Source organism: Coptis chinensis, chromosome 7 (assembly GCF_015680905.1).
Source record: "Coptis chinensis isolate HL-2020 chromosome 7, ASM1568090v1, whole genome shotgun sequence".
In the NCBI taxonomy this organism is placed as follows: domain Eukaryota; kingdom Viridiplantae; phylum Streptophyta; class Magnoliopsida; order Ranunculales; family Ranunculaceae; genus Coptis; species Coptis chinensis.
This window is the reverse complement of record NC_141462.1, coordinates 95,865,874-95,888,944: the sequence shown is the minus strand read 5'-3', so window position 1 is coordinate 95,888,944 and position 23,071 is coordinate 95,865,874. Positions and strand designations below refer to the sequence as shown.

At 36.2% G+C, this 23,071-nt stretch overlaps 3 protein-coding genes, 1 long non-coding RNA gene and 1 other non-coding gene across 6 annotated transcripts; 3 read left to right on the top strand and 2 right to left on the bottom strand.

The window, feature by feature from the left end:
• Nucleotides 1–1,703: 1,703 nt before the first annotated feature.
• LOC147490264 (uncharacterized) lies at nucleotides 1,704–2,771 on the bottom strand. The gene is made up of 2 exons (XM_086574836.1): nucleotides 2,226–2,771; nucleotides 1,704–2,156 (listed from the first exon to the last, which is right to left on the bottom strand). The coding sequence occupies exons 1-2, from the start codon at nucleotides 2,769–2,771 to the stop codon at nucleotides 1,704–1,706; spliced, it is 999 nt and encodes a 332-aa protein (XP_086430962.1).
• Nucleotides 2,772–3,775: 1,004 nt separating this feature from the next.
• LOC147490263 (uncharacterized) lies at nucleotides 3,776–6,823 on the top strand. Its single transcript, XM_086574959.1, has 5 exons — nucleotides 3,776–4,561; nucleotides 4,724–4,767; nucleotides 5,064–5,220; nucleotides 5,947–6,092; nucleotides 6,724–6,823. The coding sequence occupies exons 1-4, from the start codon at nucleotides 4,520–4,522 to the stop codon at nucleotides 6,013–6,015; spliced, it is 312 nt and encodes a 103-aa protein (XP_086431085.1). The 5' UTR covers nucleotides 3,776–4,519; the 3' UTR covers nucleotides 6,016–6,092; nucleotides 6,724–6,823.
• Nucleotides 6,824–6,930: 107 nt separating this feature from the next.
• LOC147490262 (uncharacterized) lies at nucleotides 6,931–8,847 on the bottom strand. The gene is made up of 3 exons (XR_015203025.1): nucleotides 7,541–8,847; nucleotides 7,354–7,439; nucleotides 6,931–7,268 (listed from the first exon to the last, which is right to left on the bottom strand). It is a non-coding gene; the product is annotated as an uncharacterized LOC147490262 (long non-coding RNA).
• Nucleotides 8,848–11,042: 2,195 nt separating this feature from the next.
• On the top strand, nucleotides 11,043–11,201 carry LOC147490261 (U1 spliceosomal RNA). The gene has a single exon (XR_015203361.1). It is a non-coding gene; the product is annotated as a U1 spliceosomal RNA (small nuclear RNA).
• Nucleotides 11,202–16,856: 5,655 nt separating this feature from the next.
• LOC147490260 (phosphoacetylglucosamine mutase-like) lies at nucleotides 16,857–22,635 on the top strand. Of its 2 annotated transcripts, none has more exons than XM_086571768.1 (10): nucleotides 16,857–17,194; nucleotides 19,052–19,178; nucleotides 19,262–19,524; nucleotides 19,622–19,741; nucleotides 19,834–19,976; nucleotides 20,060–20,314; nucleotides 20,903–21,321; nucleotides 21,419–21,594; nucleotides 21,733–21,829; nucleotides 22,269–22,635. In XM_086571768.1, the coding sequence occupies exons 2-10, from the start codon at nucleotides 19,118–19,120 to the stop codon at nucleotides 22,421–22,423; spliced, it is 1,689 nt and encodes a 562-aa protein (XP_086427894.1). In that variant the 5' UTR covers nucleotides 16,857–17,194; nucleotides 19,052–19,117; the 3' UTR covers nucleotides 22,424–22,635. The 2 variants fall into 2 exon arrangements, with proteins under 2 accessions (XP_086427894.1, XP_086427895.1); XM_086571769.1 differs by having other exon boundaries at nucleotides 17,047–17,194; nucleotides 19,059–19,178.
• Nucleotides 22,636–23,071: the final 436 nt, after the last annotated feature.

Genomic DNA, 23,071 nt, shown 5'->3' with positions numbered 1-23,071 from the left:
TGACCAACCTTCAAAGCTCTCACAACACCCAATCTCCAGTCCACCATCACCCATCTCACACCAATTAGAACACTCACAGTTCCAACATCACCACAAATCAAAAAAAGAATATACTTCAAACACAAAACAGGAAGTACGGTTTGGGGCTTTGGTGCTGATGGCGACGCCATCAACCACCGCTGTCCAGACTTCGACAGTTTAAACTCTCAACTTGTCAGAATGGATTTACTGTAGTACTTAACAATGGTAATGGTATCTAATAGAGACGGCACCATTAACAGAGTTTTTACATACTGTTACTGCGACATTCGTATAAATCAGTCGACAATATTAAAGGGGTTTACACTATACAGTATATCGTATTGGCAAAAAAAAAACATCATGTGAACAGTATCTCGTATCACAAAATCGATGGTAAACAAAAATAAAACGTGAAATATCCACTCACCTGCAGCGCTCTCCGATTATCAAATTTACTGAAAAAACTTCCTTTTTCTTCTTTAAGAAAAATCCCCGTTTTTTCTGCAAAAACTCGCTTTGTGTTTTTCCCGAAACTTTCATTGAAAAAACTATTCTGTTTTCTTTACTCGTTAAAAACAAAACCCCGAAATAGGGAAGAAGGTTTATCCCATAAACCCACGTCTCCTATTTCCACTAACACTTATCCTATTTTTATTTTTTTCTATTATACATTATTATTATTATTAGGAAAATAAACGAAATAAAACACGGGGTGTTATACAACACTACTGCGTAAGAAGCTAAAGACAGCCCACAACCAATGCTCATGACAACATGGGGCAGTTTAGTAGCTAGCTATTAAGAAGTGAGCCCAATTGACAATGAAATTTGAACTTCTATACCCACTTCTTGCAGCTAAATCTTAATCACAAAGCCATAGCCAACCTTTCACAATGCAATGATGAAAATATAATATTTTGTCAATCTGGCAACGTTCGTTAGACAATCCAAGGATATAAACCATTAGATTCCAAACTTCTGACCCAAATATGCAGCTCAATTGTATCTGATGAAGAGTGTGCTTTCTTGCCTACCTTTATCTACTTGTTCCAATCTTGGTGTGAGGTAGTCTTCATGTGTCACATTCTCAAAATGTTGGTTTCAATTCAACCCACAATCCTTTGTACCTGGATTTAACATAATTAATAACTGTCAAATGATAACTAAATACATATACTGTGTGAGGTACGGTTATGAAGTCCTAATAAGTGCACACAAAGTCACAATACAAAGAGGCGAAAACATCCAAGAAATTACAATCTTAATATAAAAATTTATTGAAACTAAAATATCATGTTAGAAATTATGAGAATTCAAAAATCTGATAAGAAGAGAGGATACTGATCCTCGATAGTCGAGTAATGATATCATAAAAAGTAGAAGTTCTACTTGTGCCTTGACTTATACTCTTTTGGTTGTTGCATTCTTGACCATGCACTTATGCAACACAATAAATATGGGAAATGAGTCCAGCATAAACATTTGGGATTGGAAAACGATACATTCTTCTACATTTAGTCTCCTACTCAACACGTCTTTACAACTACAAAATGCACAAAATGAAACATACATCTACAGACAAATAAGACATAGTTTTTCAAATATAAATAGTGAAAAATAACTTTTCCACTAACTTTTTTTTTTTTGAAGAAGTTATGGGTTAGGCCTGACCCAAACCTGTATTACTCAAAATCTAGTGTACATGTATCCAGTTGCATCTTCATGCATGCACTATTACAGACAACCTTTCCTCTAAAGGACCAATATGAAATTCTAACATTTTCATCTTCTTGACAACAAGCTTTAGCTACAAAATCTGCTGCTCTATTGCTTTCCCTATAGATATGCTGCACTTTCAAGTTAGAAAACATTTGTTTATGTAACCTGATCGCTTGCATTATATCCAAGCAGTACCAAGGTGTGCCCTCAGTCTCATTTACTATATTTACAGCTCTCTCAGAATCAGAATTGACATGCAATTGCTGGAAACCCATCATCACTGCAGTCCTCAAACCCACTTCAATACCCAGTATTTTGAGGTAAAGAATAGACCTTTTCTTTGACGCACCATTGTACACCAATAGAACTCGTCCATCAGAATCTCTGAACACACCGCCCATACCTGATATGATTGCCTGAAGAGTACCATCATAGTTCAACATGACATAGTTTGGAGGTGGCTTATTCCATTATACTTGTTTTACCACTAAACTCTTGTATTGTATATGAATGCCCATCCTATCCATCATGAGCCTTGTTGCACTAGTGTTGTCTGCTTCCTTGAGTGCCTGCTGAAGGTAGAGTTTCATTTTCTTCAGAATATCCTTTAGAACATGAGAAGAAGAGTGATATCTCTGTTTGAACCGTCTACAGTTTCTCTCATTCCATAGTGCATATATCACTGCACATGCCATTGCCCTTATCATCTCAGAATCAATAGTGTTCTTTCTAGTTATTCTGAATATCCAATACCATTTCTTGTTGGAGTCAATCACATTTGAATTCAAACCCATGCTTATTTTAGCTCCAGACCACACCTCCTTAGCATATGGACAATTAAAGAAGAGATGGTGAGAATTCTCTTCCGAGTTTCTGCAAAGAATGCATTCTGAGTGAGTAAGAATGTTCTTTTTAATGAGATGATCTTGAGTTGACAAGCTGCCGTTGAAGAGTTGCCACGCCATGAAAGAGTGTTTGGGGACACACAATTTTCCCCACACAAGCTTATACCATTTCACTTTCTCCTTCATTCTCTTGAGACCCACATATGCTGATTTAGTGCTATATTCCCCAGAGGGAGTAGCAGATCAAATAACTCTATCTTCCCCAAGGTATCGTAAGATCTCTACATTCAAAATACTCTTTTTTAGTTCTCCTTTAGGTAAACTTGTGACTCTATAGCTAATTTACTTGCTTCCATTATAGCTAATTCTTCACTCTTATATTTTTTTTTGTAACTTCGACATCGCGTTCGGTCATGTTGGTGAAAAGTTCCCATTCAACAATACGTAAACCTTCCATTGATTAGTTCAATCTTGCAAAGAAGCGTTGAAGTCTCGCGACTTTGTACATACCAAAATGAATGTTGATTCTTTGTTGTTTACGTGCATAGAAATAAACTTGAACAATTAGAAGGAAATGACGTTAAAATGTACTTGCCTTCTGGCCGCTTAATCCCGGAGGAATCTTATTCAATAGAAAATATTTATTCAATTATCAATGGATTTTGCCAAAATATTTAGAAATCCAAATTGAGTGTTAAAGGCATACTTTTCATTACGCCCATAAAACTATGCACTGAACCAATATGTAAACTAAATACAAATTAATATTACTTGTTGAAGAAGAGACATAGAGTGGTGGAGAGAGCATGACGCAGTGGAGAGAACCGAGATAGATAAATCATGTTAAGAATTCTTACTGAAGAGAAGAAGATAGTATTGAAGAAGGTTACTGAAAAACAGTATGGAAAAAGCAACAAAACTCACTGACAACGAAGTAATGAGATTTTTTTTACCTTAAACCGAGGGATTAGCGTCGGGAGATCCTTGTACTCAAATGTGACAGGTGAGAAGAAAAAGGTGTTATCTTCTTGGTTAAGAAGAAGAAAAGGTTGTAAGGTATCTTAGTGAGGAAGAGGAAAAGAGTGAAAGACGTAGTTTTTATTTTTATTTTTTCCGGTAACTAAAAGTGATTTGTTTATTGGTAACTAAAAGTGATTTGAAGAAAAAAAAAGAGAATGTTCATGTGGCAAGGAGGTACAGTGGTTATTCTCTTAGTGTGCGTGGTTGCATATTTGCGGCAGTTGTGTTACCTATGGCCTACTAGTCATTTGTTTTCTCAAATGCAACCAAGTGGTTTGATCTTTATATATCGTTCTGATTCTCCAGTTCTGCTTTTATCAGGCAATTAGAAGTAAGAAAAGAAAAGTATGTGCAAGGAAAGTTAATTCCAAGAATGTTGAAGAATTCTCTCAAGGGGCCCTAGATAAAAGAACTTTAGTAGAATTCTCTCAAGGTAAATGAATATGGTAAATCATCAAGGCAGCTGAGAAAGAGGTCAGGTGCTTCTTTTGTTGACGAGCCGGATGGAAGTACTGAAGAAAATGTTGACGTGCTTGCTGAAACATCCAACTATTCTTTAGTGGATGAAGATGACCAGTATGATGTTGATGAGGAATACAGGGAAGAGACATCACATCATAATAAGACAGCAAGAAAAGCTAAGCCAGCAGTTCAAAATGGGAAAATGGGTCGAAGGCGTAAAAGCTCATCTGAAGGAAAAGAGTCATCAAGCAAGGAACCTCCAAAAAAGAAGTTCCCTCACTCTACTCGAAGAAACAGAAGAACCTCCAATTACTAAGTCCCTAAATTCATTCAACTCTATGGTGTTTAGAGATGCTTTTTTCATATTACACTAATTGACCTATGCATTTCTAGTGAACAAGGTGTTGCTTGAAACCCCAAAGGAAGAAATTGATCCCCGAAAGCTACCTATTATGGATTTAATCCTTCCAGGAGAGTTAAAGGAACAGAGATTGGTACATATTCGTTCCCACCTCATGTTTCACTTGTCCTTGTATACTAGAGATGATTTATGTTTTGTCTATAAGTAGACATTTAGTTCATATTTTCACTGTTGCTTGTTCATATTTTCATTTGTGCGATTCTCTTACTGAAACCTGTCATTTTCTTTTTTGCAGAAGAAAGGTGCAGCGACTAAACAAAATTCACTTCTCAACCGAAGGTATTGACTCCACATATTCTATTTTTGTTTCATTTAAAGATTTCAGTAATCTTACAAGTGAAAGAGTTTCTGCTTCTATATTCTGTGGCATAAAGCTTTTCTAGGTGACGTCTCCATGGTAGCTCCTGATTATTTTCTATGTACAAAAACTATATGTATAATAAATAAATAAATAAGTAACAGAATTGCAGATTTTTTCCTTTTTGTAACACTGAAAGTAGCATATAGAGTACTAGTCAAATTTTCAAATATACTGGTTAAAGTTATCTGTGTCTCTAATTCATTTCATTTTGCAGTGGCACTAATCCTTTTGCCGAGGATGCTCCTTATGATGATGATGATGAAGCAGCTCCATATGCAAGTTCTTCAAAATATAATTACCATTCCTTCATGGAACCACATAAAAAGCGTAAGAAGAGATGGTCGAAAGAAGATACAGAGCGTTTTTATGAGGTGAAGTTGCTTTTATTCCTTGTAATCATACGAAATGTTGCCTTTTGAAAGTTTTAAGGTACATGTGAAATCTATATTGTGTTTTAGAATGTAAAAGTGACTTCAGAGAGTTTTTCTTTTTGTTTCATTTGGTTTTGTCCTAGTTAAAACGGATTTAATTATATTTTTAGCAACTTGGACAGAGTTAATCCACTCTAGTTCTGGTATTTCTTAGCCGAGTCAATGCTACATATTAAGTGGTCTAATCTTCTTGTTTAGTTGTAGTGATACACACACCGAGTATCTAAACCTACCATTTTAAAGAATTGAGAATTTTCTTATGATCCAATAGAAATTTCCAGTTGCTGGGTAAATAACTGGATAATACCCATTGAAAATTGTCTTTTTCCCAAGATATCAGAAATCAGAAATCATAATAGGATACTGGAAGGGGCACTGGTATAATGAACAGGAATAGAAATTATCCATTGCTAAGGTCAAGAACGCGGACAATGAAGTAGACAATAATTGGTCATGACACTTTCTCGCGTGAAGTATTGCTGTATACAAGGTTAAGGACGATGTGCTGAGAACTTGTAATTTCGAAGTTACATATCACTATTAGGTTGCACTCAGTACTTAAACCTTTAACATGTTTTTTTTGGAGTATGTGTTGCATTTGTTAGTAACTTTATTGTTTTTATTGAAAGCTGTTGGCTTGTTTATATGGTGTATCCTGTTTTTTAGGCCATTCGAGAGGTTGGGACAGATTTTCAAATAATAGAAACATTATTTCCTGGTCAGCCATCGCCGTGATGTGGTGCTGAAATATAAGAATGAAGAGCACCGACATCCTATGAAGCTTCATGATGCTTTAACTAATTGATCCAAGGGTAAGTAGTGTCTTCCCTGATAAAGTTTCATCTTTGATTTGATGTTGCTCTGTATATATTCAATCATTGTCAACTATTACGTCCCTATGAATTCCATTTTTATGCAGTGCGTTCTATATTAGTAGAGTACTAGAGTGTCTAGATATATGTTTTTATTTTTGACAATTTGACAAAGTCGTTTTGGTGTTTGAGTTGTAATTGTATAGATGTGGGTCCACAACAACATGATAAGTTCTGCATAGAGTTATTTTTCACTCTTTCCACACATATATACACACAACAAAGGAGAAGATATGGGTAAAAGCAAGAACTGCGTTACTTGTCAAAATAGAAAACATATTGTTGTAGTGATAAAGCCCTTAGAGTCTAGATCAATACCACAATGCTAATGAAGGTGTTGGTGAAATTAACACAAGGTTACTGATTATAAGAATATGGATAAAAGCATATACTCCTTTACTCGGGGACATAAACACACTTGTTTGTACATCACTGTGGGGGCTTTGTATGAAGAAAACAAAATAAGCAGAATTTAGCGAGTGGTTTATCTGTAGATATCTTCCTAGGAATTAGCATGTTTGAAATTTATTGTTTTATGTATACATTATTGTTCTCTTTTCTTTTCTTGCAGATCATTCTGAATTTGAACAGCTGATAGAAAAGCTGCAAGTTGCTGTTCAGACAGACCAAAATTCTGACAGAGACATGGAGTCAGTTGGTATATCTGGCGAGGCAGAGGACAACTCTCCTGAAACAAATGTAGGGTTTGTCATTGTTCATGATTTTGTTTTTATATGGATTTTTGAAATTAATTTTAATACTATATATCCTTCAGAAGTTCCTGCAATTTCAAGTATATTTATTCAAATACGGTATTACAACATTAACATACTGATCACACATACTTTGAACAGCACATCTCAGAACATTTAGAATTTTAGAGTAACATATTTAGAATCCAAGTCCTACTTCCTAGTTAATGACGTGTTATATCAAGAAGTAGAGAAATCCGACCAAAATGCAACAATCGCTTTGTCAGTTAAATCAGTTGTAGCGCATCTTTCTAGTCATGCCAGAATTTATACAGTTAAATCAGTTGCAGCGCATCTTTCTAGTCATGCCAGAATTTATACATCCGCAGACTTCTTTATACGATCCAATGCATTGTCAACCTAGCTACATACATAGGGATCATTAATGGTGTTTCAGTACCAATTTATTGCTCAAATCAAAATGTAGGAAATTAGTGTAGCTCTGTTACCTCAGTTTCCCAATCTGTCATAACAAATAGAGTGATCAGGACTAGAGTTTGTAGGAAAAATCACATATCATTCCACACCAAATTCCCTGCAAAAAGAACAACGTGAGTCAATATCTAATGAGTTGGATGAAAGATTCAGAGGTCTGTATCTTAGCTTTGCCTTAAGAGTTGAGATTAGTATACTTACAGCTACACCCATGCTTGTCATGAAGATGAGACCAAATCCTATGGTGAGACCAATAAAGTAGTAATTACTAATATAAAAGCAAGCACCAAAGCCTGGTCTTCCAATACCATTTGCCACACCTATGTAAAAATATAAAATAAAATGTGTGAATAGAGATGGTAGGAACAGCACATGGTATTGATAAACGGTAATTTCCAGAAGGGTTAAGAGTTATCTGCAGGTTTTGTAAAAGCTCATTACAACTAAGCTAGCAAGGGACATGGGAAATTATTTTGATCACAAGAAGGGACTCCTTAATTTCTTCATCTTAGGAGAGATATCTTAATTAGTAGTTGCTTCATACAAAAAATTACTGCGTGCAAATCAACAAGAAGTTCATGTCCAAGTTTAGTATGTAGGACCATTATTTTTCCAACAAATTAAATAAGTAAGTACTAATTAATTATATGGATGATTGCCAACATGTTTAATTTGAATTATAGAAAGAAAAAGAAATCACATTGCTAGAATTAATCATAATAAGATAATAATAATAATAATATGATAATTGATATATAGGATAGAAAGCTTTTACATATTAGCTTTTACATATTTCTTAGTTCAATCCTTGATTCGGATTATATTGGAGAACAAATCCCCCTAATCTTTTAACTTATTGTCACCTATTATGCTTTTCATCCCCTAGTAAACATGAGGAGTTTCATTAATTAGAAGCTTCAGAGTCTGCGGTGCTAGGTCCTTCAGATGAAGCTACAGATTCTGCGAGGCTAGGTGCTCCAGAAGCTTCAGATTCTGCGGGGCTAGGTGCTCCAGAAGCTTCAGATTCTGCGGGGCTAGGTGCTCCAGATGTATTATCAGCACTTTGAGCTGCTACCGAATATTCATCTGACTCATTATAACTCGATCGACCACTGCTGGATGAGGTTTTCAAGGACTCCTGATTACTATCAGATGGTTGATCATTATTATTGAATTTGAGATTGATCGTTGTCCCATCTTTAGTTACATACATTCCAACATTATAAGAGTCTAGTAACTCTTCCTTGTTGTGCACAAGATATTGTTGGTTCCTATCAACAGCACATAAAGGCTCTAGCTTTTCTTTTATTGCATAAATGGTATCATCAAGTTCCACGTTGAGATTGTAGGTTGCATTGGTTACTGATTTAACAATGATATTGATTCTACCAGCCATCTTCTCAACTCACCAGATGTAAACCAGAAATACGAATTAAAGAAAAGACAAACTTAGTATGTGGAAACTGATTCGTTATTTACTTCTTTATATAAGTGAAAAGTCATGGTAAAAAGAAGGTTGTCATGTGTTGCAAGCTCCATTCACTATAACCCAATACATGTGATGCATAGTACAGAATGAGGATTTTATGTCTAATTGTACACAAACAATATTTTGTTCGCAAGTTCAGATACTGAATTATGGTAGCAAGACAGAAACATTATTGAATATTTGAATGTAAACTTAAAATGATTTGGTTTCTTAGATATAAGTGTAGGAAGGAAATAGCTTTGTCTACATCATGAATAATCACTTTTGAAACCGGCCTTAAATTTGACTATACTTTAATGGAAACCTCGGCTAGATACAATGCAAAATCAGAACTAATTGAAGAGCAAAATCCGTGTTAATAAATATGGAATTATGGACCCCAATAACTCAGTTATTGTGGTGTGCCAGCTAGAATATTATGTCGGATAAAAGATTATGATAGTATTTTGCATATACACATACTCTCAGAATTATGATAGTAGTGTGCCCATAGTTCGGAATTTTGGAATTTTCGAAATTCCGACAAATTCAAAAACCGGAATTCATTAAATTTCGACCCTTGTTGTTTTTGGAATTTCAGATGATTTCGGAATTTCGGATATTTCGACCTTATATTCGGAATTCCGTTTTTTTGAAAAACCGAAATTCCTGGCGGAATTCTGGAGTTTCGTTCGGAATCACAAACTATGAGTGTGCCAGCTACTGTTTTATGTTGTTCAAACTTTTCAAACTAACTCGGAACTTGTGTGTTGCTAAACTTTATTTAGTATGATTTTTTGGGGGTAATTTTGATTCATTTTTAGGTGGGTTGTGACACCAAACTGAATTTGACCTTTCATATCTTTAATTTGGGCTGATTTATTATTATTTTTTATCGTTAATCACTAGTATGTGTCCTGTGCTACGCATCAGTTCGCCAAGTTGTAAAAAACTAAAATGAAAATTGTTAAAAAAACTAAAGAGATATATAATTTAAATAAACGTAGGGAGATTATAAATACACTGTTCGGTTGAGAAGTGTGGTTACTACAAACCCGGCTATCATATAGTGTAGAGATGTGACTGAAGAGAATTGCTTATGATTGAAAGTTTCAAACACTGATCGGTTAACATAGCTATTCATCCAAAGTTTCAATAGCTTTTCATACAAGTGTCAAATAGCAGAATCGCCGCTCGTCAAACAATATATCTGTGAACTGGTTGATTTTGTCATATTGCCCGAGTAATTTTCTTAAACACGATTCTTGTGTTTTACGCAGGTGGGAGGGTGGACTAAACAGTACGTTGGTCTGAACTTTGTATCAATAAGAGGAGCAGGTCATAGGTCCCTGCGACCAAACCCAAGCTAGCTCTTGTCCTCTTCAAGTCGTTTCTGTCGGGAAATCTAATGCCTTCTCTATTACCATAGATTATTGATTATTGATTTTTCTCTTCTACCTTCAGTTTTTTACCTTGATATTAAAGTAATTTTGTCACGAAAAACTTATAATGAACTATCAGTAAGAAGATTGAAACTGAGGATCTTTGTATATCCGTTATGTCCTTCACATCGAAAATAAATTTTGCGACAAAAAAATCTGATCCTTGTTGGAGTTACTTCATAACTATCTGAAATTCAGAAGCAATCCTCCAGGACTCACAGTAGAGTCCAGATTCAGCTGAAGACATAGATGCATATCTCTACACTATATGATAGCCGGATCTTTAGGAGAAAAATTTCTCAACCGAACTGTGTATTTGTAATCTCTCTATTTTATGATTTCAGAACCACCTCCCTTAATTATTCTAATCAGCTCCTTTTTTTTTAAATAATTTACCAAAAACTTTCTCACTTTATTGAAATTAGAATTAGGTTTATATTATTTAAAATAATTTAGAAAACCTTATTCACGTCATTCAAATTATATTCAACCCCTCTTAATGTTTTATATTATTTTTTAGATTATAACTAGAATTCAAAAAATCATACTATCAATGCGTAGCACGGTTCGCATACTCGTTTTTATTAATGGACCATATATGCCGAACACCGCCTTACTAATCAATGAACATTACTGGTTGATTTGATCTGCCAGATTGAACAACTGAAGTGATGCCAGTCTGAGTGTCTTAGAATGTGATTGGGCTCTTAGTGACTTAGTCCCACATAGAAGAAGTGTGATATTTGTAAGGCATAGGTGGATGTACTAAAGGTAATGCCAAATATTGAGATACATACTTACCTGGACGGGGTCAATGGGCGATCAAGAAGGTCTATGGCCTAGGTTAGTGACCTCCATTGCACTCAGGAGGGGTGCTTGCCTAAGATATCTCCAAGTGGGATAATCTACGTCATAATTTGTTGTAGAGGGGTACGCGTTCGCGCGGCCCTGCAAATCTGATTTTCAAATTTTTGTGGCACTGTTTTTCTTGAACTGGCAATCTAAGGTGCGTGCCGAAAATGATGTTGCTAATCTTAGTATTTGTTTACACGGAACGCGTTCTAGCTGCAAATATGATTTAAAGCATGTCTTTAAAGTAGATATATATCTGAATCAAGCTATGTGAGTTAAAGGTTAAACATCGATGATCTGGCTGCAGCTTGAGAACTGCTTTTTCGAAGGCGCACTAAAAGAAGTCCCGCTGGAATATTTGTACTTGGCTTATTAAATCCATCATGAAAGTGATGAAACAGTTACTCGAAATCATTGAAGTCTCAAAGTTATACATTTACTGATCAAAAAATAAAAATTGATACATTTTGAAACCAACAAAAGGCCAGGCAGGTTTTAGTTCGGCCTTTCACTATGTTAGTAGGAATCAGTCTTGAATCTTGTGGACACAGTATAAATTTCTAACAATGCGCTGTTTGGTTCATTATTCCTGAAATTAATTTCAATTTTGAAATATTATTAGCCTAACCTTACAGAGATTAACTAAAACCCCTCCAGATGGGACTGATGATTAGTACTTAGTTCAGTTAGTTGTGCACAATGAACAGAAAGAGCCGATAGAGTGAACATGGTGTAGTACTTGGAGGATAATATATACCTCCTACCTTGACAAAAAGTTCTAAGTTCAGATATCTGAGGAGCTGCTAGGAACTAGCTAGTATCATACTGTGGTACCGTGATTTCACAAAATCTTACAAATACTAGATCAATATGATGCTTCGCGTACCATAAAAAATGGATTACCAAAATATGTAAGAACTGTGCTTCACATGGTAAACATCATTTGGTCATTGTGGGATATAAGCGGGCTAATATATCGTGTAGACTACTTGATGTGCACATGATCGAGGAAGGCAAATGGAGCAATGCAGTTATCATGCACTCCGCTCAAAGGTTTCGTCCTGCACCAAAGAAGGTACCGGTAGAAGCTCTTGAGGGAGGGTGAATGTTAGATGCATTGGATACAAAAGCTGATCCCATATATGAACTTGATGCAGGCAGACTTGAGCAGCGGAAGAGGGGCACCATCATTGACTCTGCTCATCAAGGACTTCCATATTAACTAAAGATGGTAGAGATGGAAGCCCTTGAAGGAGAGTCAATGCTGAATGCATTGGTTAATTGAAGAAGCTAGGTATATATATGTGATCCCTTATGTGCACTTAAATCCAAATTATTACTTCTTTCTTGCGGTATATATATAGAGATCGAGTAGGTCAACAACTTACATATATGCTCACACATCTCACTTTTGTCACGTACTATAATTGCAGTAGATAGGACGTTGACATTGTTTCTAACAAGGAATAAGTTCATAATGTTTACCATTACCAATTGGGTGTCCTATATGTTCTCAAGCAGATGTAGGTATCTGAAAAGAAATCTGACATTATTCCTATATTTCAGGGTCATGCGCAATATATTTGAAATCATTAAGATCTTCCCAGTGATTGACTAAGTGGGCATCTGATCATGTTCATAGTTCTGGATTTCGGAATTTTTGGAATTCCGACAAATTCAAAAACCGAAATTCATCAAATTTTAACCCCTATCATATTCGGAATTTCAATTGATTTCAGAATAATCAATATTTTGACTCTATATTCGAAATTCCGGTTTTTAAAAAAACCGAAATATTGGGCGGAATTCTGAGGTTTCGTTCGGAATCACGAACACTGATCACAATCTAATTTTAAGTCGACCTCTCGTGTTCTGTATTCCTTGAGCAACACAACAACTCAATGTCGTTGTTGGCTATCTACTGTTTATAGAATAAGAAAAAATTACATTGATAAGATTAAGGATGATAATGGTATTTGGAAAGAAGAAAGGACTGGGGTAGGCAATACTATAAATGAGTATTTCGACAATATCTTTGAATCTGATAATCCTGTTGATAATAAATCTATTCTTAATCTGTTTAATCCTTGTATTAGTGATAGAGAGAATGATATCCTCGCTGTTTGTCCTTCTGATGATGATATTTGGCATGTTGTAAAAAAGTTTGGGGCTCTTCAAGCCCCTTGCCCAGATGGGTTCTAAGGTATTTTCTACCAGCAGTGCTAGAATGTGATAGGTACTAGTATTTTGAAGTGTGTAAAAGACTTTTTTGTGCAAGGTAAGATGAACCCTAACATCAATGAGACTTTCATAACTCTTATACCAAATATTTCTAATCTTGACCATATTTCCCGGCCTTGAACTTTAAGGGGCCCAAGGCGAGTTTCTTAAAATGGGCCTATATTATTGAGAAAAAAACAAGTCTTTTACACGAGGGGACGTGGGCCAATGTTTGAGTGGACTGGACTGCACATAATTTGACTGGACTGAATAACCTTGAGTCCTTTACATGTGATCTAGTGGGTATAAAATTATACTTGGGGGCCCAAAATTTAACCAACAAGCTAGGGACCTAGGCGGCCACCTAGTTGGCCTGCCCTTAGAGAGTCGGCCCCTGCATATTTCTAAGTTTAGACCCATTAGTCTTTGTAATTTTTGCTATAAGAGCATCTTTAAAAGAGAAACCAAGAAAACACCAAATTTTTGAACCAAACCAAACACCAAACCAAAAAAACTCCAACCAACTTTAGGAGAAACATCAAATATTCGACATCAAATGACGCGGTTTTGGATAAACCGTGCCATATAGCCCACGCAACTTTCTCAAAACCGCGCCACTGAAGCACATCTTAAAAGCCCAAGCCCATGAGGTTTTCCAGAAACCGCGTGATGTGTCGCACATCAACTTTCTTCTTTTTTCTCTGTCCAAATTTCTTGCGCAGTTTTGCAAAAACCATGTGATTGAAGCCCACATTCTAGCCCAAGCCCATGCGGTGTTCAAAAAACCACACGGTTTTTCCAAAACCGCAAGAGAAATTTGATACAACACCAAAGCTGGAACCAAATTTTGGGCAATTTGGTGTGATTTGGTGTTTGGTTTGGTGTTTTTTTTTGTGTTTTCATCAACTTGTGTCTCTCCTGAAGATGAAAAAACACCAAATTATTGGAAATTTGGTATTTGATGCTAGGATAGTATCTCACCTAAAAATGCTCTAAGATCATATCAAAACTTCTTGTTATTATACTAAATGCTCATATCAATAAAATTGTCTCCCCTTTTCAAGAAGCTTTCATAAAAGATAGGAATATAGGAGATAATATAGGATTAGCTTGTGAGATTTTCCATAACATGAAACATATGAAGAGAAAACAGGGGTTTGTTGCATCGAAAATGGATATGTCTAAGGCTTATGATAGAGTAGAATGGTCCTTACTAGATAAAATTTTCCAAAGATTAGGCTTTAATGATAAATGGAGACTCCTCATCTCCAAATGCTTGTCCACAGTCTCCTTCAAAGTCTTATTGAATGGGGCACCTCTTGATCAAGTTAACCCTCAGAGAGGACTTAGGCAGGGAGATCATTTATCCCCCTATCTTTTCATTATTGTTTCTGAAGTATTATCTAGGATGATTGCAAAGGCAGAGCATCTTCATGGTATTAAAATAAGAAGGAATGCACCTCCTATTACTCATTTATTTTATGCTGATGATCTTATTCTGTTTACCAAAGCTAACTTAATAGAAAGTGGTAAGTTAAAGAACATTTTGGAGGATTACTGTGTTGTATCTGGTCAAAAGATTAATTATGATAAGTCTAGTATCTTCTGCAATAAGAATGTTCATAACAGACATAGGAAGATTTTTAAAAAGTTTTGGAAAATGAGAGTTTTTGGAAATAGAGATAAATAGCTAGGAGTCTCTAATATTGTTTTATCTAGGGAGAAAAGTGAGGATTTTGATTATTTAGTTGATAAGGTGCATGGTAAGATTAAAGGTTAGAGGGCTAAAGTTCTATCTCAAGCTGGTAGAACTACCCTCATTCAAGCTGTTGTACAAGTCATTCCCTTGTTTGCTATGTCTACCTACTTGCTACCTATCTCTACTTGTGAGAAACTTGATAAAACTTGTAGGAGTTTCTGGTGGCATCGCACAGAGAAAAGTAAAAGCATCTTTTGGGTGGGATAGCATCTGTAAGCCTAATAAGGCCATGGGTGGCCTAGGTTTTAGAAAAGCACAAGATATGGACAAAGCTATGTTAGCTAAGCTTTCTTGGAAAGCTTTAACTGATACTTCTTCTCTGTGGGCAAGAACTTTCATTGCGGTATATGGGAGGAACTAGTTTGATATTAAAAAGGATCCACCACCTTATGCTTCTTGGTTTTGGAATGGGGTTTATAAGGTGGCTATCAGTATTAAAGATAGCTGTATTTGGAGTATTGGTAAGGGTGAGGAGGCTTCAGTGATGAATCACTATTGGCTTTGCTTCAATAACAAACCTTGTACTATAACTGATCTTACCCCTATGAAGCCTGACCTCTAAAATCTCAAAGTTAAGAATCTTTTTCTGGAGGATGGAAGTACGTGGGTAGGACTCAAATAGGATTGATCACCTATTCCCACCTACCATAGGTAACCTTATTAAAAAGGTGGTGATTAGACCGAAATATGCTGAAAAAGATAAACTGAGATGGATGGGAACCAGAAATGGAACCTTATCTGTTAAGTCAGCTTACTCTATGCTGACAGAGCACCAATGGCTTGAGCAAGCTTCATCTTTCAATACAAAAACTATCAAAGCTCTCTGGGAGCGAGGGTAATATCATAACCAGTAACCATTTGTTCATCTGGAAACTGTACATGGGAATCCTTCCTACTAGGGATTTGTTATATACAAGAAATATGAAATGAGAGTTCTCTTGTCCATTGTGCTGGTCCCAAGAGGAGGATCCAATACATGTTTTTTTCAAATGTGAATGGACAAAATCCATTTGGTTTGCCTCAAACATAGGGGGTAGGATAGATGAAATGGAGGACAATACCACCATAAGAGACTGGTTGGATGCATGTTTTCTTAGAATGGATCAAGGATGCAGACCAGGGTAAAGCAGAAAAGGGTATATTAGCTCTGATTATTCTACAGGAAATATGGACCATGCGTAATAAAGTAAAGTTTGAAGGCAAAGTTAGCAACAGAGACAGCCTGATAAGAAGATCATACGCACTCTGGAATAGGTGTCAACAAGCATATGAGGAAAAACAAGGAGTTGGGATTGGAAATACACAAATATGATCTTATAGGATTAATAATAACTACACGTATAATGATATATCCCCTGTTGTTGAATTTGAAACTATTGTAATAAGATTTGATGCAGTATATTGCAGGACTTCAGGAAGTGGACAATGAAGGAATTCTAAAGGGAGCAGCCAACAGGAGATTCATAGCAGCAGAGGTGGAGGAAGCAGAAATGGTGGCAATGGAAGTAGCAGCCAAGTTAGCTAGGAGTACAGGAAAGCGATCCTTTTTGTTTGAGGGGGACAGTAAACTAGTAATGCTAAATCTACAGACCTCTCAGGAGGAGAACTCTAATAATTGGCGTTTAGAAGCTATTAAGTTTTTGATTAAAGGCTTATGTAAACCCTTTAAATTTTGTAAGTTTAATTGGATTAGTAGGAAGTACAATGGAGAGGCAGATGCTCTGACACAATGGGCAATCCATAACTAGGATGTGGGTTCTCTTCCGCAACACTTATTTAGATTGTAGTATGGTTCGTCTAATGTTCTAAATATATATACCGTACGTTCAGAACTGGTTACAGACTTACAGCTAACGCAAATTAATCCAAAGTACTAAGAACCGTGGGCCGTTGTCCGTTTCTTACAAACAAAAGGAGGCTATGTTGTTCTGGCCCATTGGTTGGTTTATGTCTGTCCTCATTTTTCACTCTCAAAATTTCTATCGCCCCCTTCATCTCTCCCTCGATCGTCTCATCCTTCTCTCCAAACTCTCATCTCTGCTCTCGATATCACATCGGAGACAACGCCAAATACACCATCTCTCAATTACTCGCTGTCTTTTTATATTTCTCAGGTAACAACTTCGGTTTCTCCGTTTATTTTTTCATATTTTTCAGTATCGATATCGCATAATGGTCACCGAAAGGCCGTGCACATGTAACATGAATAATACTGCAAACCCATCTTGCTTTGCAATTTATCGATATCATTAATCATTTTCTTAGTGTGTAAGCTGATTTGGTGCGATTTCCACTTTGGCGGCATCTAAATATTATAATGTAGTAACGGAGAATCCAGTTATTATTTTTCACGTGTACCCTTTCTAAGGAACATACTGAATTTGATGTTGCAATGATTTAATTACCTGAAAAAATGGACTTGTTTAGTTATTCGTAATGAGATCCTTTTATGAGCGACTTAGCTAAACTTTATATATTGTTTTTCTTCGAACTGCACAAGTTAGAAACTAGAAAGTGTTATTTTTGTTTTGGGTGATTTATTTCAGTAAGAAGACAATCTTAAGCCAAGGAAATAACTAGAGATTTGGTGCCTTCTTGTTAAGGTAGAGGTTAATTGCTTGCCACCCATGACCTGCGTAACATAATCTATCAGAATGAGAATGTGACACATCTCTGCCTTAGCGCCTTTAGAATGTGTTTGAAATTGTCTTATTTTAACATAAAACTAAAAAACATGACAGTGTACTGGTTTAAGAAGAACCAAGAAGATCTAAAGGATCATGGGCTGAGTTTTGGTTGGGCGAGTGTTTATTTGTGAGAAATTACTAGTGACAAACTGACAATGGGTGAAGTATGATGGGTTGGGCTCGGATGTGTAGTCAAACTTGGAGGAGAATACTTGAGTTTTCTGTTGAAACGAGGCTTCTAGACTGCCAACGTCCCATGGCTACGCATGCCTCTAGGGCAACTATTATGAAATGGTTTTGGTGACTATGAGTTTCACCCAGAAGCGCTAACAAGGTTCAAAGAAGAAATAGAGTGAACTGACAGTATCCCTTTTCTTTTGAAGTGCTAACTATATATAGAGTGCTAAATAGAGTCAACTTTTCATTATGTATAGCGGGGGCTTAACTATGCCGGTGGTACTTTCGACTTTTCTTGAAGAAATGCACTGCTCCGCACACCCCCACTGCAATGCAGTATACTAGTACAGTTTTGTTTCCTTCATCATCGGTCATTTATCAAATTATCAGTCTATGCCTTACTGTCTCTTTCTCCCTAACACCTAATAATTCACAGCAAGGAATGGTACCATTTTTATCTAGTTTTCTTTTTACTTTTTTATTATTATTTTTTCTCATTTTTTTTAGTCAGGCCCAAGGAATGCCCATGGTGATATGATCCTCAGTTTATATTGTCTTTTACTGTTACTGATTAGAGGTCCTTTTATAGTTTTCACTTTATTACTGAAGTCAAATATTTTGTAATAATCATTATCTAATTACATACTATTTTGGCTTTTGGGCACTTAATTAAATCTCAAATGCAGGCCTTATGGGGCATAATTGAGGAAAGACCACTGCAGCCCCTATATCCATTTTCGCCATCCTTAAAAAGAGTCCTGTCGTTTTAAGGATTTTGGGGTGTAATTACTAATTATGTGTGTTACGCTTGAGATTGGATTCATTGTCAGTAGCTCAGCTTAGTTGGCATTTGGCAAGTAGATGATGATATTACCGCTATGCCATTGACTTTTACCCATTAGCATTGTTCACATCTGTTTTAAGAACCTAAATAATATCAGTATGCATTGGGAAGCCTATCTCTGATGTCCATTAAATTGACCTTTATAATCTGATGTTGCCATCTATTTAATGGGCCTGCAGTGGATGTTTTTATTATAGTTATTATTATTATTATTGCTATTATTTTTATGAACTATTTGATTTCATTTTGGTAATTGTTTTTAGCCTTCAGCCATGCTTGATCAGTGGATTTAGAGGTTCAATTCTGCTTGCCCCAAAATTTCTTCTAATATGAACGAAAAACAGCGGACCCTTCTTATTGAATCAGCTTCTCGTTTCCCACCTCCTCAAGGTTCGTAAAATAAATTGGTTTGTTAATTTTTTTCCTGTCGCTTGCATTTTCTAAATGGTGTGTGTAAATTTGGTTTCATACAGGGGTGAAACTATCGTATGGGACATCAGGATTTAGGGCAGATGCTTCAATTTTATCATCGACAGTCTTCCGAGTTGGGATTTTGGCAGCTTTGAGATCAATTAAAACAAAATCAGTTATTGGATTGATGATTACAGCTTCACACAATCAAGTTTCAGACAATGGGATCAAAATTGCAGACCCTACTGGTGGTATGTTGACTCAAGACTGGGAACCCTTTGCCGATGCCATTGCAAATGCCATCGACCCCAAAGATTTTATCCAGGTGAATATTGAGTTTGCGCTCTCTTTTTCTTGCTGTGATCAGTAAATGAACTTTATTACTCATTGGTATTCTTAATGATTATTCCACTCCTTTATAGTTGATAACTGAGTTTGTAAAGAAAGAAGATATTCCAATTGGAGGAGTCCAATCTGCAGAGATATATTTGGGAAGAGACACAAGGCCTAGTGGAGAGGTTCTTCTTGAAGCTGCCAAACAGGTATGCTAATGTAATCTCATATCTGCTTCAAAAAATCTATCGTCTTGTTGACTTGATTGTATGAAATTATTTTATCTTTGTATCCTGGGCAGGGAATTAGTTCTGTAGTCGGTGCTGTCGCAATTGACATGGGAATCCTCACAACACCGCAACTGCATTGGATGGTCCGTAGAAAGAATATGGGCATGAAGGTGTCTGAATCCAGTTACTTTGAGCAGCTGTCAAACTCGTTTAGGTCAGAACCATATGTAGTCACATAATAAATAAAACATACCGACACACACATATATTTGCTTAGCATCTTCAAATATGTGTTAGGTGTCTTGTTGATTTGATCCCAAAGGAAGATACTGTCACCTCTAAGGTGGATGAAAAATTGATAGTAGATGGTGCTAATGGGGTTGGTGGAGAAAAGCTTGAAGAGTTGAAGAAACTAGTGGATGGTCTGATAATTGAGGTCCGTAATACAGGAAAAGAAGGGGAAGGCATTCTTAACGAAAGAGTTGGTGCCGATTTTGTGCAGAAGGAAAAGGTTGCTCCCCTTGGGTTCAGTTCAAATGATGTTGGGATAAGGTTAGTCAGCTATCTACATGTTCATACTCATCGGCAATGTGTTTTGGTTATTTGAAACGATTAGGATATTTTATGGATTAAACAACTGTCAAGGCAAACACATGAACCATGGAAGTATACATTCAAGTCATTTCGAACTTTCTGTCAAACATCTAGATCATTTTCTACTTACATGGGTTCACTCAGACCAGCTTCCAGGCTATATTTTTCAATTAAGGTGTGATAGACTGTGGGTTCTTGTATTCATCATTTGCCTTTGATATGCATAATACTGCTGTCTCTGTATAGCAGTAGTAGTTTTTGTCAAATTTTCATAGACGCTAAACTAAGTAAATAGATAAACAGGTTTTTTGATTGGCGAGCATTGTATGTAAACTGCATGGAATGATCTATTATTGAATTTCCTTAGATTTATCATTCTAGGTCAAATTTGGAGTTGAGCGGTCAGGTTTAGAATAAATTTGGAATATTTTCTTTATTGATGATTTCTTTTTTGTTTTTTCCTTTAGGGGAAGTTACATTTGAAATAAGACAGTGAGTTGATGTAGGAACTGCATGCTAAATGTATTAAGTAATTTAATGTTTCAGTTGTGCGAGTCTGGATGGAGATGCAGATCGGCTTGTGTATTTTCACATTCCATCAATTTGTAATATGAAGATTGATCTTGTCGATGGAGACAAGATATTATCTCTGTATTCTTTATTTATTATGGAGCAATTAAGGGCTCTGAGCAAGAAAGAAAACTCAGGCATGATAGCTGATTATTCTGTAAAGCTTGGTGTTGTACAGACAGCCTATGCAAATGGGGCGTCAACAGAATACCTCAAACAGCTGGGTCTTGACATCGTGTTTACGCCTACAGGAGTTAAGTACCTACATGAGAAAGCCGCGGAGTATGATATTGGGATCTATTTTGAAGCTAATGGGCATGGAACCATTTTATTTTCGGAACATTGCATTTCTTGGTTGGAGAGCAGAACAAATGAAGTTTCATCCACATCTAAAGGTTCAACTCTGATATGCATTTCATGTGCTACAGTGATTATTGCACTCTCAGTTATAAAATTTAGTGAAAACTGAAAACCAATTTGTTTATGTTTCAGGTTCAGAGCAGCACAAAGCTGCCTTGAGATTGTTGGCTATTAGTAATTTGATCAACCAGGCAGTAGGAGATGCTTTGAGTGGGTTACTTTTGGCTGAGGCTATCTTGCTACACAAAGGGTGGTCAATCAAAAGATGGGCCACACTTTATCAAGACCTTCCAAGTAGGCAGCTTAAGGTTAGTTCCTTCGAATGTCTCAAATATTAGAGGGGGGGGGGTAAAATTCTTTTGCCATTTTACACATTAAAACTGAATTTGCATATTCTCTCACTTGTAAATTGATGTTTCATTTGGTTTGCCATCTTAATACTACAGGTAAAAGTTGCAGATAGAACTGCTGTTACTACTGCAAATGCTGAAACTGTGGTTGTGAAGCCTTCTGGTCTTCAAGAAGCCATCAACAGTGAAACTGGTAATTTTCTACATGCTTTATATGGCTGTTTAGATGTTTAAACATGTGAATAATCATATTTGTATTGCCAATAGTTTCAGACTCTCTATATGTTTGAAACAATTGTCTAATTCTTTTCACAAAATCTTGAATATTCCATTTTAGCTGTGTAAGATGTTTTCCAACGAGTGAGTCCTAAATCAACCAAGATATAAATCATCCCAATCTTTAGCTCTCTCGTTGAATCATTAACAGTAACAAGTTCACCAATATCCATATGACTGCCGAAAAAAATGATTATGTACCATCCAGCATGCAACATTAAACATTAGATGAAGGTCATTATCATCCAGAAGAATTCTTCATATTGGTTTTGGATCCATTTTCATCTAATGTATTCAGAATATATGTTTTTCTTAATGCAATTTAACAGTTCATCTATTTTTTTCCTGGTATGCAGCCAAATTTCCTCTAGGCCGTTCATTCATAAGGCCGTCAGGGACGGAGGATGTCATACGGATATATGCAGAGGCATCCACACAGGAAGCAGCAGACACCCTAGCAGAGTCAGTGGCAGAGCATGCGAAATGTTTCCTTGGTCTTAATAAATCCTAGTTACTGAATGTGAAGCTAATTATTGTCTGAAATGAAATTATACCCCGAGGTCTGGTAGCATTTTTGGGAAACATATTTAAAGCTTGGAATTGGTATATGCAAATTCCATTGCACCTAAAGTATTCTCTTACTAAAACAAGTAGAGTGTATATTAAAGTGCATGAAAACCTTGCTTTGAAAGTAGGTTATATATGAAATCCTGCTTTGGATCAGAGTGTTTGTTCTTGCTTTGCAAACTTTGCTTTGGCACTACCTCTCCATTACAACTCCTAGATGCCCATTTACAGGCAAAAGGATTTAAAGAAAAACTCACGTTTCTTAATGGAAAGTAAGATATGATAGTTGTTCCAATCTGAAGGGGTGAGATTTCCTGCAACTGAATCTACTACTATCTTGTTGTCTCCATGAATCTGGACTGAAGTCAGCTCCATCTGATGTGCCAGCTTCAGAGCAAGCTCTGCAGCCAAAAATTCTGTTTGTTCTGCAGTAGAGGTCTTAAACCTAGTGTAGGCAGCTACTGACATGCTTCCATCCTCAAGTAAAACAGCAAGAACCAACAGCTCCACTCTTTAGGAATCTGTTAAAAGAGGCATCAAAACATATCTTAGGCCATACATCATCAGTCACAAAGTGTTCCATATCATGGAC